General features: G+C 37.1%; 1 protein-coding gene across 2 annotated transcripts; it reads left to right on the top strand.

The window, feature by feature from the left end:
* Window positions 1-230: 230 nt before the first annotated feature.
* On the top strand, window positions 231-15,573 carry LOC145234753 (solute carrier family 23 member 1-like). Of its 2 annotated transcripts, XM_080099474.1 has the most exons (14): window positions 231-429; window positions 655-780; window positions 1,765-1,931; window positions 3,673-3,859; window positions 5,991-6,172; window positions 7,150-7,270; window positions 7,407-7,543; window positions 8,747-8,914; window positions 9,900-10,020; window positions 11,277-11,449; window positions 12,735-12,916; window positions 13,427-13,523; window positions 13,711-13,743; window positions 14,690-15,573. In XM_080099474.1, the coding sequence occupies exons 1-14, from the start codon at window positions 358-360 to the stop codon at window positions 14,775-14,777; spliced, it is 1,854 nt and encodes a 617-aa protein (XP_079955600.1). In that variant the 5' UTR covers window positions 231-357; the 3' UTR covers window positions 14,778-15,573. The 2 variants fall into 2 exon arrangements, with proteins under 2 accessions (XP_079955600.1, XP_079955601.1); XM_080099475.1 differs by lacking the exon at window positions 13,711-13,743 and having other exon boundaries at window positions 13,427-13,549.
* Window positions 15,574-17,297: the final 1,724 nt, after the last annotated feature.

Here is a 17,297-nt window from a genome sequence, read left to right as displayed (position 1 = left end):
TGCTAGTTAATGACCTTGATAAAATACCAAGCAACCGCTAAAGTTGCATAAACCGTATAGCCATTATTATCCAACATTTCCACACAACTACTGCTACATCAGAATAGAAAAGTTTTTTTTTATAAATGTCTGAGTAATAAAATTCACTAGGCTGTAAAACTTCAGTGGCTTTTTTTCTTGGTTGAGCTGTTTTTAAGTCCTGTGAACTCGTGCGTGTTTAAAGCCGAAAGTGTGATTTGTAGGGGAATACCCTACAGGCTGGCGGCAAGCCTTGCGCTCGCTTGCCCAAAACAGTCAGAATTGTTGTGATAGTACTTCACTACTGTTGAACTGAGATAGTACTTTACTGTTGATGCAATGGAGATGGAAACAGAAAACGGCAAAACAAATACTGTTGAGGAAGGAAGAACTAACTATGGATTTGTACCGGTATGTTTTTTAAGTTTTCTCACAAACATTTGCGTTTTTAAACATACATAGAAGTTCAAACCCGCTGATATTTAGTTTTCCAATAATGACAAGTACCGTCTCAAAACGGTAGTAACAGACTTGTTCTAAGCTAGGCTTGACTATTTAATTCTATGTCTTTTGTGTTTGCACTTAAATTCTTAAGAGATAGGGTTTTTGAAATCTAGTTTTTTTTACAACTTGTAGGAAGATAACATTGAGGTACAAGTAGCCAGCGCTGATAATAAAAAGTCCAAAAAAGATGGAAGTGCTCTCCTTTATAGCGTTGAGGACACTCCTGCATGGTATACATGTCTTGTACTTGGATTGCAGGTCAGTACATTTGATTGTTAACTCGATTTTGTAACTAAAGACGAATATAATTTTTCTATCTTTGTGTATTTGTACTTTTGTTCAGTTGTATCAAGGGAAGCATATAAGCCGATTGCTGGTCAAATTTCTGTTAACTTTATGATATTCGTTTGTTAACGTTCTGTTAACTTTATGATATTCGCCAATCGGTAATTACAATATTTTGATATATTTGTCAATAATTGTAAAGTTGAAATTAATTTTTAATTGTAAACTCTAACGATCAACAACAGTTGTAGAACCCGTTAATCAACATTTATACAAGTTGTACAACTTGGTCCTGTTGTATAACTTACGAACCACATATACTGTCACATGTGACTTTTAATGATGAAATTTACAGTCTTGCCTTTGGCGATACGCTCATAAAATGTTTGTGACAAAATCAGCCAAAGGGCATGTTACTCGAACAAGATGTTAATCTGTCCATTTGTTGTCCGAGTTTACTCCGGTATTACCGACGGTTATAGCGTCTAATATTACACGCCTATGACGAGGCCACCAGAGTAACTGCTGAATAAGACGCCATCTTACCACTTTTATTTGTTTGGTTAACTTACGCGCAGCTATAGGCAACTGTTTTTTGTCTTTCATTACTTGGATTTGTAATCTGTTGATTGATTTTGATCGTGAAACGTTTGATTAAATAACACTCCCTAATCAAGACAGCGTCCATAACATTAGATTTTGTGTTTATCCCTTATATAGAGTGTTGATTTGCATGGTAACCGATACGAGATTGTATGTCACCGATACACACTTGTAGCGCCGTATTACCAGCCATCTACACTTTTTCTTGCCTCTTTTACATCTTTTATGTTCTTGAAAGGCCACTATAAATTTTTTTCATTCTGATCAACAAAAGCACCAGTTTCCATTTTTATTCACTGACGATGTCAAATATTATGCGCAAAAACGTTGCATAAAAAAGACCAATATTTTTAGCACTATCTAATAGCAGTGGGTGCCCTTATTGGACTTCCCTTGTTGCTGGCCCCAAATCTTTGCATAGCTGATGACGACAATGGTGATGTAGCAAGAGCTTTTCTAATCAGCAGTCTTTTCTTTAATTCTGGAATATGTACTTTGCTACAAACCACCGTTGGTGTGAGGTGAGCGTTGGTTGTTAAACCCATTTTATGACCTTTGTTTCAAACATAATCGACGGGTACACGTATTTTTCAGAAAATATGTACTTTACCATATAATTGATAATGATCAGTTCATGATTCCATTTGACTTATATTTTTAATTGACTTAAATTGAAATTCAAATTGACTTATTTTACACTTATACGCAACATGCAAACATAAAAAGTACACAAAAACGTGTATAAAGAGCAAAGCAACAGTCAGATATTGTGTGCTATTTTGTGTTACATAACCTTTGGACAGCAGAACAAAATTCATGCAAAGTATTTGTGCACACATACCACCAGTTTTGTTTATGACGTCATTATCTCTATTATGACGCGTGTGGTACCTTTTTTGCATTGTTTGCACATAATGGGCGTACAGAAAGTCTGACGCATATGGCTACTAGGTTGGTAATACTTTTTCCAGTCCCACAAAATCTGTTTAGAGCAGTTTAAAAATCAAAATATTTAGCAGAAAAAGTTTCGGCCGAAAGTACATGTTTTAATATTCGTGTTAACGGCCGCAGGTTATGCATCCCCGATATAAATCGTGGTTGGCGAGTTTTATAATCGTGCTAAGAAAGGGAAGGATTTTGTTTTGTTGACATTTGTGAAGTCAAGCGAAGCTGACCCGTTTGACCCAAATGGCTTGTTTACGATATTTCCGCATCAATTGCTTTCAACAAATTTTCCACGCATGTTTTTTTATTTGCAAGAACAATTTTTACGCAATGGTGTGGAAATAGATATAAACTGGTTTAAACATATAAGGAATCGGCACATATGCTGAACATACAAGTTAAATTGTGTAAAACGCATGGAGATGTAGTCATTTGGTCACTGACTAATGTCTCGCTATAATGTTACTTTACAGCACAGAAAAACGGAAGGTGATTATATCATCTCACAAAAACGCGCTGATTGTGGTATTTGATTAAATGTCAGTGTTAATCACAGACCAAAAATTAGTGCTTGGCCATTTAACACCAAAAATCTTATACGTTAAAGCTTAATGTTATTTTATTTTATGTCTGTAAATTTACGAATGTCCCAATACCAAGAAAGTATCTGTAAAGTGGGTAAAGGTGTGGTTAAAGTGCGTTGCACAGTACTCGTAAGGCAAAATGATAAAAACTAGGTTGTATTAAAGCGAACGTTTCAAAAACCACAATTGTTTATTATTAAAGTCAGAAAAATACCATTAGTGTGTTACTAAAAATGTTACCATATAACAAGTTTGAAAACTTTAATAAGTCTGAAAGTTACACACTGTTTTATCCATATCTTATTCAAGTGAAGATGCTTATTACTTAGTATATTTGAGAAACAAACCTGAAATTAGACCGAGGCCCGGCCCGAACCCGACAAACCCGTTTAGACGCGAAAGTTTTTTTTACAAGGCTATACATGCATGAAGCCTCCGGAATAACAAGGACAACATACACATTACTAGACAATGACATTGAATAAGGCGTTTCAGGGCTAATTGGCATTAGGTCAGGTCCAATAACTATCTACCTAAATAAAAAATACTGACCCAGAGTGAAAAGTCTGACCCCAAGCCCAATTGTTGACGAAACCTATAGGCCAGAAAAGCCCGGTCGACGTGCAACTCTGGTTACTGTGGTAACTCGTGAATATACAAGTTTGTTGATTATTTCGTCACCAAGCGCGACGATCTAATATTGTCGCCATAAATTCAATATTTTCCAATGCAGGCTTCCAATCATGCAGGGCGGCACTTTTAGCTTTTTGCCCCCTACTCTTGCTATTCTTGCTCTACCCCACAACCAATGTCCAGATCCTCTTCCATCGGAATTTCGAAATAGCTCGGTGACTTTGTACAACGACACTGACGGGAGCATTGTGGACGGGAATGAACTGTGGATGAGAAGAATGAGGGAGGTTAGGATATTGCATGTCATTTAGGCTGCGTTCACACAGAGGCACCGTCCCATGGTTTCGTACCTGGTGTTCATGCCCCGCGCGTTCACACTGAGCAAAAAACGTCGTTCACACTAGACTAGACGGTTTTCGCGACTAGGCATCGCGTTTTTTGCTGGTGTGGACGACAGGTTTTGACGTCTGAAAAGAGGTTTCGCGATGAGACAAAAGTGTGGTTTCAAACCTGATGTTGCTGAAAAAACTTACTACTATTGCCAGTTTTATTTGATTTTCGGCAATGGCAGATTAGAGTTTAATTGAACTGTGCAGTTCATGCTTGAAAAAGTTCGTAGACTTTATTTAAATGCATTTCATTTTCATAAAAAGGAATAAACATGGATTTAAGTGGAAGGTTTTCAAGTGTAAATTTATTTGGATTCTTACTAAACAAAAACGAAGACGTGTACAGCTCAATCAAGACTTCCTTTTTAACTCATTGAGTTACACACATGTAGACCCAATGCAATTTTTTGAAACACCTCCTTATGGCCCTTTGCCGTTGAAATCATGAGCTGAACCTCCTCCGCACTCCAAACAATTAATTTTGTGACTTCTTCTTCAGACCATAGTATTCCTCGTTCACTCATTTTAGGCACGCAAACGTACACTTCAGTAACGAAATAGACAGCACTTATTACAAACCAACGTACAAACCGCAGCATTCGGTTTCACGCCTTGCTTCGTTCAGTCACGGTTTTCGAACCTTGCGTCGTTCAGACACGGGTTTCACGACCACGTTTAGGTGCGAAACCACCTCTTTTCGTACCAGGTTTCGGGAGGTGACGTTTCGTTCATACTACCAAAAAGTGTCATTCCTAGTAGCGAAAACCTACCGCGGTGCCCGAGTGTGAACGCAGCCTTAGAAAGATTTTCGTTTTGCGGGTCAGAATTGATACCCTAAACCAGTGGTTCTTAACCTGGGGTTGATGGTTTCAGGGGGTCCACGGGGGGAAATATGTTAAGTATCATTAACCAACAGAAGAATATTTTTAAGTTTCTCAACCGTTTTTACAATCCTGCATGCGAGTGCGCGCTGTTTATTACACCTTAATTATGCTAAGAACAATTACTTTTTGCGATTGTCTGCCCTATTGTGATATCACACATGGACAATAGACTTTACAGGACGATTTGTGAAGTTATATATACCAGAAATATTTAATTATCAATTCGATGCGTTGGCCACTACGTTACAGAGACGTCATTGATTTTCAAGGACTGTGAAGGCGGATTTAAATGCTTCAAAAGCATGACAGAGCGGTATAATGCAAGAAACGTGAAACATAAAAAGACTAATGGTAAATTGCGTTGGGGGTCCGCAGACTTACAAAATTCATAAAAGGGGTCCGTGACTACAAAAAGGTTAAGAACCACTGCCCTAAACTCTATTTTTTTAAATAGAGCACGAATTAGGCCGGAATATCAGTTTTAACAAACTGAAATTATGACACAATTCTGGCCTAGCGTAAGACCTGGATTTAATCTTAGCTTTGAAATCTTAACCCCCTTTTAACGTACATGTATCGAATAGCCTGTTCCAAATTACAGCCCTGTATGGAAAGGTGTTAAACACTTGTATGACTTCGAAAGGAACAGCAAAACAACCTTAAATACGATTTTTGTAACTCAAAATTATGTTTACGGCGCAGTACTGTCACTATTTTTAAGTATGCAAAAACCACTGCAATGGTTTGCTGGTCACAAAGGTAGAAAACTTATAAAGGTTTCTCCAAACCGACCCTCGAGGCTGAGTTGACTTACACAACTTTGATTTCAACCGCGTAAACAATACTTGAATTGTAACATTGCAAAAACAAACCCGTTTTAACCCTTTTCTGCCTAAAATTATTTCTTCTTTTTAATGCCGATGGGCGAATAGCCTTCATCGTAATGTTTTGTGGTTCAACTTGTGTTTAGTAGCAATAGTTTGACATACGGTTGAGTTGGCCAAACACTCAATTTCTGATTATGTTGTAAATGCTTCACGAAATTATTGATTTTTTTTGTGACCATTATCTTTTGACCATTTAATTACACCAAATTTTGGGTATTTTCTTTACAATTTAAGTATTAAAATGGTTTTATTTATTAGGTGCAAGGTGCCATTGCAGTCGCTTCAGTGCTTCAGATCGTGCTTGGCTTAACCGGTGCCATCGGATTCTTGTTACGTTTCATTGGCCCACTTACCATTGCTCCGGCGGTTGCTCTCATTGGACTAGATCTCTTCTCTGCTGCATACTTTAACGCATCGGTTCAGTGGGGCATAGCCATGTTGTAAGTCAGTGGTTCTCAAACTTTTTTGACCGCGACCCAAATCGGAGTTTTATGAACATCTCACGACCCAAGCCTCAAACATAAAAAAATGTAACAATTTCGAGGCCACGTCGTGGCCGCACTGGAGTCTGCCCATGTCAAAATGGCTGCAGGTTTAACGAGTTCGATTCGACAATACAACACAACACACATTGTGGCTTTGCAGTACCATGATCATTGATAGAAGTGAATCCCAAATCTAAAAAAGGTTCCTTGTACGAATACTTACTAATCCTTAAACGGTAACTGTTACATCTCCAAGTTCAGTTTCGCATGATTAACTTTTATTCCCCGTGCTATGACGTAACAATCGCCATGTGCGTAACAGTACAATTTGAAGGCTATTGTCGGTATTTTGCAATGATTAGTTCGTTTTACTGTACAACGTGGTCGAGTGAGTGGACTTTACTACTACTACATTAAGTAAATTCGTTTGTTTTTACTTAATGCAGTATAATAGTTTGTTTGGGTAGAATTGAACCATAGCGCGACCCATTTTTTGAACCTGCGCGACCCACGTTTGGGTCGCGACCCATACTTTGAGAACCACTGTTGTAAGTGGAGCAAATGTGACCTAGCGTTAAGACTATATTTACTTTTCTGCAAATGCCTTTTCTAGTCTTTCTCGATCTTTTTAGGTCACGGTCACGGCCTAATTTTGCCTCAGCACAATCGATGGTGGGCTTACAAACGTGAAATAATAAAAAGACTGAAGGCAAAAGTTCTATATGTGTGTTCCAAAGTAGTCCGAAAATAATAAAACCGTTCTCTTCAACTTGTTTGTGTTTGTTTAAAAAACTCTGGCCTTTTACGACGTATATGATTGAATTTTAACCTGTTTTGGCTGGAACGGTTGGTAATGGTTGGCCTTACGACAATTATAATTTACACAACTTCGGTGTGTTCATTTTTATGATATTATACGTTTTGTGTTGCAGTACTGCATTTGTGATGATACTGTGCTCCCAATATCTAAAGAACATCAAAGTCCCGATTCCTACGTTCTCTCGAGCGAAGAAGTGTCACATCACTAGAACGCCTTTGTTCAAAATGTTTCCGGTAAAATAAAACGTTTGCACATGGAATGTTTACTATATTATGAACAAGCAATAGCAATTTAACCATTATAATACATTTTCAAGTTGTAGTAACGTGGCAATATTTTAGTTGTTAACCTGTTTTTTTTACTTTGTAGGTTCTGTTTGCGTTGATAACAGCTTGGATTTTGTGTCTGATTTTCACTGAAACAAACGTGTTTCCTACTGACCCAAACCACCCAAACTACAGGGCAAGAACCGATGTACGATCAAATGTTATATCCAACGCACCCTGGTTAGTAAAAAAACCATATTAATTGCGATTACCGCGTGGTTTTAGTTTAAAGATACACGTCCAAAATTGCAATTTTGCACTATTCTGTCAACAAGTTACTAGCTGGTATAGGACCGAATTAAGGAAACTTTTTTGACTTTATAACCACATTACTTTGGTGCAAGGTCATTGTACATCTTTAAGATGAAACTGATAACACACTTTCCGTGTAGTCCTTAGTACAATTGACCACAGACTGTGCAATGGTTTAATCTCTGCTTTGTTATTTATGACTTGTGGTTGGGTGGTTTTTAGAATACACATAATCCACTTCAAATGGCACCACTTCATTCAGATCTGTCTGCAGAAACTTTGGCTAGAGAATGTTTTAAGAACCTAGGACTTTCAATAAAATGACACCGGGCAAACAAATAAAAAACTCAAATACATAGGCCTCGTGCAGTCCTCCCAGGGTTTTTACTTGGCCCGCGCAGTACTTTTATGAACAAATTATGTGTTTTATTTGGGACATGATACATTAATTCCAGAGTAGTGAAAGCTGAAAATAAATATAACGTTTTTTGGCAAACGGTTTAAAATGGCTCATCCCTAACAATATTTAAAACACTTTGATCCTTACGAATCACATTTCCTATTGAGGCGTCATTGCATCTCATTATTTTCAAACACAGTGATTATATAGCGCAGCAGGTTCTTTTCATTTAAAGCATGTTGTATTTGTTTGTTGTTTTGTCACATTTCTTATGGCAAGAATACAAAATTTAGATTTCTATATTTGTCACATATTCAACAGTGCCAGTAATGAGTAATGTAATGTTCTGCCTTACAGCAATGTTCTGCCTTTTTCCCTTCGTTGTACGTCATACCGTTGTTACGTCACGCAACCGATTGTGTCGATATGTGGTGTGATGCTATCGAATACGCCTACGGGACATTCATTCTATTATTGAGTTGTTGAAAAACACCACGTGTTTTAACTGCGTGTGGCTTGATATAAAATACAACAGAACAAGTTAAGAAGTAAGGTGTCCGAACTCTCACGTGTATGCAAGGCTGGCAAACCGTGACAATATTACAATACTTTTTTAAGTTATGACTGCAACAAATGTTTAAAAAGTGTAGACCCGGAGCTGCCTAGTAGTTTTTTATTGCGCCTCACAGAACTTGAGTTTGACACACCAATTAATTAACAATTATATTTAGGTTTCGATTTCCCTATCCTGGACAATGGGGTTTGCCTCGAGTTACAGTTGCCGGGGTGGTTGGGATGTTTGCTGGAGTCGTAGCAGGATTTGTTGAGTCTATCGGGGATTACTACGCATGCGCGCGACTGTCAGGGGCGCCCAACCCCCCAAGTCATGCCATCAACAGGTAGGATATTAAGTAACTATAATTTGATGACAAAATCAGGTCTGGCTAACGATTTTCTAGTCTTAAGATGACTAGCGGGTTTAATAAGCCATGATTCCCATCCAATAATAGTCCGATTTGTTTCGTGAAATGTCCTCACCCACACATTATTGCAATGACCTTTAAATGATGTTGTAATAAAAACGTCGTTTGTACAGCCTATAGTTCGTTATTTTACATGTTTTGTGAGGTTAAGCACTACTCAAGGATAAAAAAACACCACTCGCTACAAAAATGAAAAACGATCTGTCACTATAAGTTTTGTCTGCTCTTCGACTCATAAAGGACCAAGGCCAGCATTCCTGTGAAAACTAGATGTTCATTTTTTCCACAACCATTTCTGTCGTCACAAGTTAATATATCTGTGAAATGTTGAAAACTTCTATTTGCCGAAAGATTGAATGTTTGTTCTTCGAGGTAACAGAGGCGTCCTTTTGTCTAAAGACAAACTCAACAAAGACAAGGAAATACCCAAAATCTTATACACACAACACATATTCAATACAAGTTCTAAAGACTTAACTATCGTGATCTGTTTAGCATTAATATACAACACTGAAACATATCTAAAATCCTTAACGATAGCGACAGACAAACGATGTCAGTTCAAACTTATTTAAACAGATTTTAAGCTTCTTTGTCAAGTCAGGACACTTCCATTGTTTCCCATCCAGAAGCAAAATTTCTCTGTGATGACATTTTTCATATTTTACCAACATCCTTAGTTGGTAAAAAATCATAGTATCAATTACTGAAACACAACTAAACTAAAATTCGACCTATAGGCTCTCATTAGTGTAGCCTGTGAAAATATGTGGGCAGTATTGACAACATAGTATACCCATTTAATGGCTCTCCAGTTGGTTCGGGAGAGTAGGCTGAAAAGGGTTACCAGTTGACTTAATGCTTCTATACCTTGAACTATAAGTTTAAAATTTTTGCACAGAGGGATTCTGGTGGAAGGTTTTGGCTGTGTTCTGGCCGGTGTGATTGGCACAGGAACGGCCACCACGTCTTTCAGCGAAAATATTGGAGCTATTGGAATAACAAGAGTTGGTAGTAGACGGGTAAGAAGCGTTAGACATGTCTTCTTGTTTACCACGATACAATCTCAAGCATTGTCATGTAAAGACGAGTGACTTGTTAACGCTAGTTGGTGGCGATAACTTACATTTTTGTTTTACGCTAAGTGGCGCTAGAGTTCTTGACGATGCTAGTGCTCTTTCATTTGAGTTGAGTTAAGTTTATTTCGCCGGTGATGCAAATCGTAGCAGCACAATTGCGCTAAAATATTCACCAAGCCGGAAGCTGCGCAACGTTGGGATGTTATAAAGCGCGACAGAGGTAAGGGGACAATTGGTGGAAAGATTATAAACGCGCAACAGCTAAACCATTTAAATTCGATAGGTGGCGAAAATAACTGAATTATTAATTTAGCAGTTAAAAAGGAGGCCTGTCTGTTCCATATACAGACATAAAAAAATAATCTTGGTCCATTTACCGCAAGTTAGCTAAATGTGTGGTGTTAGTAGATTTTCCAAATTGGTAGCACAAACTTACTTTTACATTTACCACTATGCGACGCTAGTGTGCTTTACCAATACATAAATCCATTTACTAGACGAGTGGTTCCCAACCTTTTTTAACGCGACCCAAATACATCTCACAATTTTGTTTTGTGGTTTCTCGCGTTCCATGGACATGTCTTCTCATTTTAGTTGTATTTTCGTCTGTAAATCAGAAAAGCGTTTCTAAAATTACTACGCCAGTTTGGAAAATAAAAAAATCAAACAAATATTGAAGAAAATTCAGTGTGAAAAACCACTAAATCTGTCGCTATGTTTTATTTGTTTTATCAAAACAAATGCATTTCGCTATAAAAAGCATCATCAGTGTCTAAAAACAAAATAAAAAGCGGGATAAGAGCAAAAAATGCAAAAAACACACACCACCAGACCAACCGCAAAAAGCCTTTCCTCTGTATTACTACGTTTCAAACAAATATTATTCGTTTTTTTTACCAAACATTTCTATTTAGCCAGAACTTTAGAGCTGGATCAAATCATTATTACCCATCAACGCTCAACAGTAAGCTAACACATAACTTAAGACGTCACAAACTGAAAAAAAACCGTTATCACGGCAAGTTATCATGAAATTATTATTGGGCAATAATTTAAAGACATTGGAAATAAAAAAATACGCTACGAAATTAGATGCTTTTGTTGTCACTAAAACAAGCGACCCAATCGAATTTTCAGGTGACACTGTACTAGACATTAGCGATTGACCAACTTTTAAAAAAACATTTCGTTTTAAACAGGTACTCCAAGTTGCTGGCGGGCTATTTGTCATTCTTGGTATGCTGAGCAAATTCGGAAGCATATTTGTTGCAATTCCTGACCCAGTAATCGGTGGATTATTCTGCGTAATGTTTGGTATGATTGCTGCCGTGGGTATTAGCAATCTCCAGTATGTTGACCTTAATTCACCCAGGTAAGTAAAAAAATAGAAACAAACATTTACAAGCTTTTATAGGTCGTCACTAAAACAAAGTTAAAAGGTGAATGTGTTTTTAGTCAGAAGGTTCTTTTCAGAATGGTTAAATGTATCTAGATAAATTATACAATTGCTTCGTACAATTGAAAGCTCAGTGATAGATCTTGGACCAGCATAACGCGACCGGGAAAATATTGTCGTAAAATATTTTTTGTCTATAAATAGTTTATGTGCAAAACGGCTTAAATCTTCAAAAGTTGTGTCTATCTATGTGAAAATAGTTCAATGTAACTCAAATAGTGTTCCTGTCATTGCCAAAGACCAAAAAATCTTTTTTGAGGTTATTATTTCTCTTACTCTTTTCGTCTCGCACCAGTTACACCAGGGGTCTCCAACACCCGGCCCGCGGGCCACACCTGTCACTAGCAAACGAAAAAATTATTATATTGTCAAAGATGACCAACTTTTTTGTTTCACTATCCCGTCGAGTGTTCAACAAAGAAAAATTAATGAAACTTTGACACACACTAGTATATCAGTAAGTTAAAAAAATCAAACCTTTGTGATTCATTATGATGAAATAAGGCAATTATTGTCTAATCATCAAAGCGTAAACTTTAGAATCCGTTCAGTTTGTTTACTGTAGGTTTGGCGTATGGATGAAACGCTTACGTATGTGAAGGTTGTAGGCCAACCAACATTTTATTGTCACTTGAGTAGGCTGGATAGATTGTTTCAGATGCCTAGGACAGCGGTTTAACGTTCTGTAATTTTCCCGAATTGGACTCGCGGTCCTAGATAGATTCAATATTAAAGCTAATAAAAGCAAAACAAAATCTTAAGCGGCTAAAAGTAATTTTCGATTTACCACTACAGCTTGTAAGATTCATTTCACCGAAATAATATTTGCTTTACACATATCAATGATCTAAAAGCTGTTTGTGACATCACAGACAAAACTGAGATATTAAATTATGCGCAAACCATTGCTTTCATTGTTACTTGTGATGAAATAAAAAAAACCTTGATCAAAACGCTAGCAAGATTGTAAAAGACATAATCTTTTGGAAGTCAGCGAAAATAGCGGTGACAACCACTAACTTTATTTTGGAAAGAGCTGGCCAAGAGTGTTGATAAAGTGGTGCACCGTCAAGGTCTTTAAAGGCATTTTGGCATCTAAGGGCGAATGTGGCCCGCGGCTTCAAAGCAGTTCAAAAATTGGCCCTGGACAAAGTTTGAGTTGGAGACCCCTGAGTTACACACAACAATATTTTCTACGTAGAAATCTTTTTATTATTGGATTTTCCTTGTTTATGGGACTAACTGTTCCGGAATGGATGAAAGCAAATCGTGGAGTTATTAACACAGGAGTTTTGGAAGTGGATCAAATATTATCAGTGCTTCTTGAAACTGCTATGTTGGTTGGTGGTTTGCTAGCGCTCGTACTCGACAATACGATTCCAGGTGCGAAAAATAAATTTCTTCAAACGATAAAAAATTTCTTTTTTAAAAGACAATATGCTTGTGTCTGTCGTTTGGACTGGATTGTGTGTTTTGTGTCGTTTTATCTCTAATTTGCTAATGCCAATTTCCATGCTCCAGTTTTGTAATATTTTAAGAAGGTTAAAGCCCAATACGGTATTTTTTATTTTAAAATGCTCACGGCGTATGGTCAGAATCTGGGTTTATCCTTAAGTGTAATGGTACCGCATAATCTGAAACACGAAAATCAGCAGAGTGACCAGTAACTGGCCCCTTAAAAGGAAACATGCGCACATGATTTGCTACTGTTTAACTTCATGCGATTGCAGGAACGGGCAATGCTAATTTTATAGGCGAAATATTTTTTCCTAATATTTTATTCGACTGATTTTTTTCTTTGAAACGGGTTTCCATATTCAGAATCATAAACACGTTATTTTTAATCTAAACTTGTGCGAATTACTTGTGTTAAAAATGCATATTTGCTTTAAGGGACTGAAAAAGAGCGAGGAATTGTTAGTTGGCGAAGAGCGCAGATTGGAGATGTGACTGAAGATGAGGAAACCTTGAACAAACGAATCGAAGAATGAATACACTGTTGCTGCCAGGCATAACGTATTAACAGAATTTTTAGCTCTTCCGGCAGTTTTTTATTGTAATATGCCAACGTTTCGATGTCCCATACGAAACACCTTCATCAGGGTAATGACATACATTGCAAACACAAGTTATTATAAAGCGAAAAGGGCGGCGAAACACACACAAATCGAAGAATGTTATGACCTGCCTTTTCCTACTAACTGTTGCAGGTAAAACTCCTTAAATCGTATTTATAATGTACTCTAATCTATACTCAGGGTTGCCATCGACTTGAAACTAAAAATAAGGACAACCAAAAAATTAAATTTTCATATGAAACGAAACAACGTTTTTGAACAAATCTGCATTTTTACGAGCCACGACATATCACATGCCATATTTTTGGGCAGAAACAATCTGTTCCAGCAACTCTTTGTTCGTTCAAAATACTTTGTGCATCTCATGACAGCCCAGGTTTAGGTTTACTTTTACTTTCAACAGGGATCTGACTTGTAAATGTTTAAAATAAGACAAAATGAGGACGTAAGTCAAAAATAAGGACATTTCTCAGAAATAAGGACAATGAACATTTTTAAGTCATAGCCCTTCAAAATAAGGACAAATCTTAGAAATAAGGACGGTATGGCAACCCTGCCTATACTACATCCTTGCACCAAGACAGCAGATATATAAATTTTGCTTTTGGGTCAAAATAAAGGCGCATATATAATGTTTATTCACTTTGTGGCTCCATTTGGTGATTATATATTGCCCTAATATTTAGACTAAAAGCTACAGCAACAAGTACGCAATTTTTACAAATATATATGTACACTGTTTCAAAACAAACGCGGTATTCAACAAGAAAATAAAACAAACAGGGTGTCAAACGTATAAGAATGAGTAACTTGTTCCAAACCGAAATTCAAATTGTAAAAAGGCATATACAAAAATACAATTATATTTTTCAAAGCAGCAAGACCGGAAGATTGTTTTGCAAACGTAGTTTATGCTTTTGTTTTATCCAACACGTTCATCAGTGCAGATTTTTTATCAGTGCAGATTACCTTAAATTTGATCATAAACTTTTTATCATTCAGTTGTGAACCATTATTTTAAATACTCCTTATGCGACTTTTGCAACTTCATTGCGTTGAAATTTCAAGTTTGTTTCAGGTTTTCAAAATATGTTCCTTTTTTGCCGGAATTCGGAAGAGAAGAAAAGTATGACAAAAAAGACGAAGGTGGTTCATCGCAATTCTGACAATGAAATATACAAAAGAATGTCGCTATTTCTGTTGTAGTTTTTGCGCTATATGCTAAAAAACATATTGCTTGCATAAAAACTGTTTAATGCTTAAATAATACACGCCATCAAATAAATGTTTCAGCTTAGTGCTTAAAATGGTGTTTTGTTTCTCACGTCGCCACCCAACATAGTCGCGTTTGTGTTTTTGGGAAGTTTATGGCAAGGCATCAAAAATAAAATGAAATAAAATAACTTTTGTCGAAAACAACACCGAGTAAATCGACATTAAGTTATTCTGAGGGGAGTTGTGATTATATCAATATTATGGTTCATAATTTTAACCATAAGAAAAACAAAACAATTTAGTTGAATATTGTAGTCAGTTCGTAAAGTTCCAAACGCAATAAACGTAGTAATTACTAGGCGGTCTACGCGTCCCAAAGGTTTCCGTTCGATATTTCGTCATATTTTTATCGATTTACATAGGAAAAGGCTGACTCGTAACATTGTTACATCTTTACTGATTGATTGGGTTGTTGGGTACGTATGAACGGTATGTTAAAATCATATTTAGTGTACTTATGCTGCTGTTTTACTTCGATTTATGTCACTTCGCAATTTAAAAGATTTTTTCAAGTGTACTGTCTTTGAATTGGTACGTTTTTGTTATTTAACACATTTCCATATAAAACACATATTTAAGTTAGGTCTTATAAATTGACAATGATTTGTTACCTGTTACTTTATGGTGTGGCCAAATATATCAACATGTCAAACAAATATCTAATACACTATATGTGTCAAAAAGGAATCAAGAACCTTGTGTAATATGAAAGAATCTGAACAGTATTTGATTGGTGCACATCGCTTATCATGTCTTTATTTAATGCTGCCTCCTGTTAAGTCATAAACTATTTCCATCCTGGTCTTCTGGTTTTGACAAGCCCTGTGTCAACGCAAGCCGCAATCCCTTTCAAAGTATTCTTCAGTAGTTAAAGTGAAAGTACACCCTGTGATATCTCCGCACTTTAATTGGCTTGGGAGTTTACTGCACAACGGCTTCATTAAATGCTTTGACGGATTTGTAGTGCTAATAGGATGGGAGATAATGCCTATGATACCCAAATCGGGTAAACTCATTAAACTGTCTGGCGCTGTTATATTCTTTAGTGTTGACCATGTCTAAAGTGATAAATTTCATAACAGTGCTAGTTGAGTTGAGTTGGATTTATTTTGCTAAGTGAAATAAAGCAAAGCGACACAATAACAGAAAAACAATCAAGAAGGAAATAGCTGCGCAAGGTTGTTTTTTGTTGTTGTTAATGAACGTAATATATCTAAACTCGCCAGGTAAAGCGTTATAGGTGTCACTGTCCTGTAGGACTACCAGGTTAAAAAATGTCTTGTAAGTGATTTTGAGTCAACGGTGATAAAATCAAACCCCCAGCCTAATGTGTTGTCCAGTAACCATTCATATCACAAAGAACGTAATATTTTGTGTTGGGAGAATGTAAAACATTTTTTTTTCATGATTGATAGCGAATGGATGTCGACCACTCCACAATCGACATTCGAGACGTCTACAAAAAGTCATGTGTTCGTTTTTCGGCCCAGTTAAACTTCTGAACTGTCTGATAGCAATGTCTATTGCGATTTGATACATGCCAGGTTTTAGTAAACCTCCTACAGACACGGTCAAAACAAGAAAAGTTGAAAATATCTTTCAGCACCTAATACTTGCGCCAGAGTAGTGATGAAATATTTTGCTTTTGGTTTCTCCCATCTTACATCAAAGGAGTGTTACCGCCCCTGGTCTGGCTGGCAAAATGTTTTGTGATTCAGAGCGGGCTTCAGTCATAACTCTGCATCATCTCACAACCGCCATTATTCGCCTCGGCGGTCCGCACAATAAACGGCGCTTTTCCAGTGGCGCTCGACTCCAGATGAACGCATCCCCCCTATTTGCACAGCGGGACGCAGCATTATTACGGCGCTGTCGTATCTCCTTCGATGTGGCTTCAGTCACTGGGAAAGCATGCCACGGCGCCGTATCCTGCTGTTCGTAAATAGGCGTTTCAACTCCAAGAGAGAAGTTAGCAGTCTCCAGTATCGATTCCCAATGCTGCTAGCTTTTGACGCCCTATGTGAACTTCACAGTTGGTTGTTGTAATTTCACGTCAACGCTACTGGTCAAGGTGCGTGAAGGACAATAGTTAGTTGCTGGTCCCACTGGGTTATGTTGACAAAATATATGTTTTTTCCCTTTTGTCTGGTACTTAGAAGTGCACAAAAATGCAGGTAAGGCACCATAGGTTTCATTCAAATAAGTATGTTTGTAGTGAGAGGTTTAAAAACAGTGATCAGTTAGAGTATGTTACTATGTTTAGTAGAACTTATAAGTAATGCAGACAAGGCCTAGGACTAGCTGGTGTAGGGCAGGCTACACTCTACAATTTGAAAATAGTTCCAGGGTATTTACACATTTACATTTTTCGCCAGGCTTTTTTTAGAATATTTAGAACCTGCATTGTGTAT

This window comes from Phallusia mammillata, chromosome 6 (genome assembly GCF_965637545.1).
Source record: "Phallusia mammillata chromosome 6, kaPhaMamm4.hap1.1, whole genome shotgun sequence".
Taxonomy (NCBI): Eukaryota; Metazoa; Chordata; class Ascidiacea; order Phlebobranchia; family Ascidiidae; genus Phallusia; species Phallusia mammillata.
Note: the sequence above shows the minus strand (reverse complement) of the source record. Positions and strands in the feature narration are given on the sequence as shown.

What these genes read in the sequence shown, in the direction of transcription:
- LOC145234753 (XM_080099474.1), top strand. Translation starts at nt 358, where the DNA reads ATGGAGATGGAAACAGAAAACGGCAAAACAAATACTGTTGAGGAAGGA. An exon ending in CTTTGTTCAAAATGTTTCCG is followed by an intron (nt 7,271 to 7,406) that starts GTAAAATAAAAC and finishes TTTACTTTGTAG; the next exon opens with GTTCTGTTTGCGTTGATAAC. An exon ending in ACTCGACAATACGATTCCAG is followed by an intron (nt 12,917 to 13,426) that starts GTGCGAAAAATA and finishes ATTTGCTTTAAG; the next exon opens with GGACTGAAAAAGAGCGAGGA.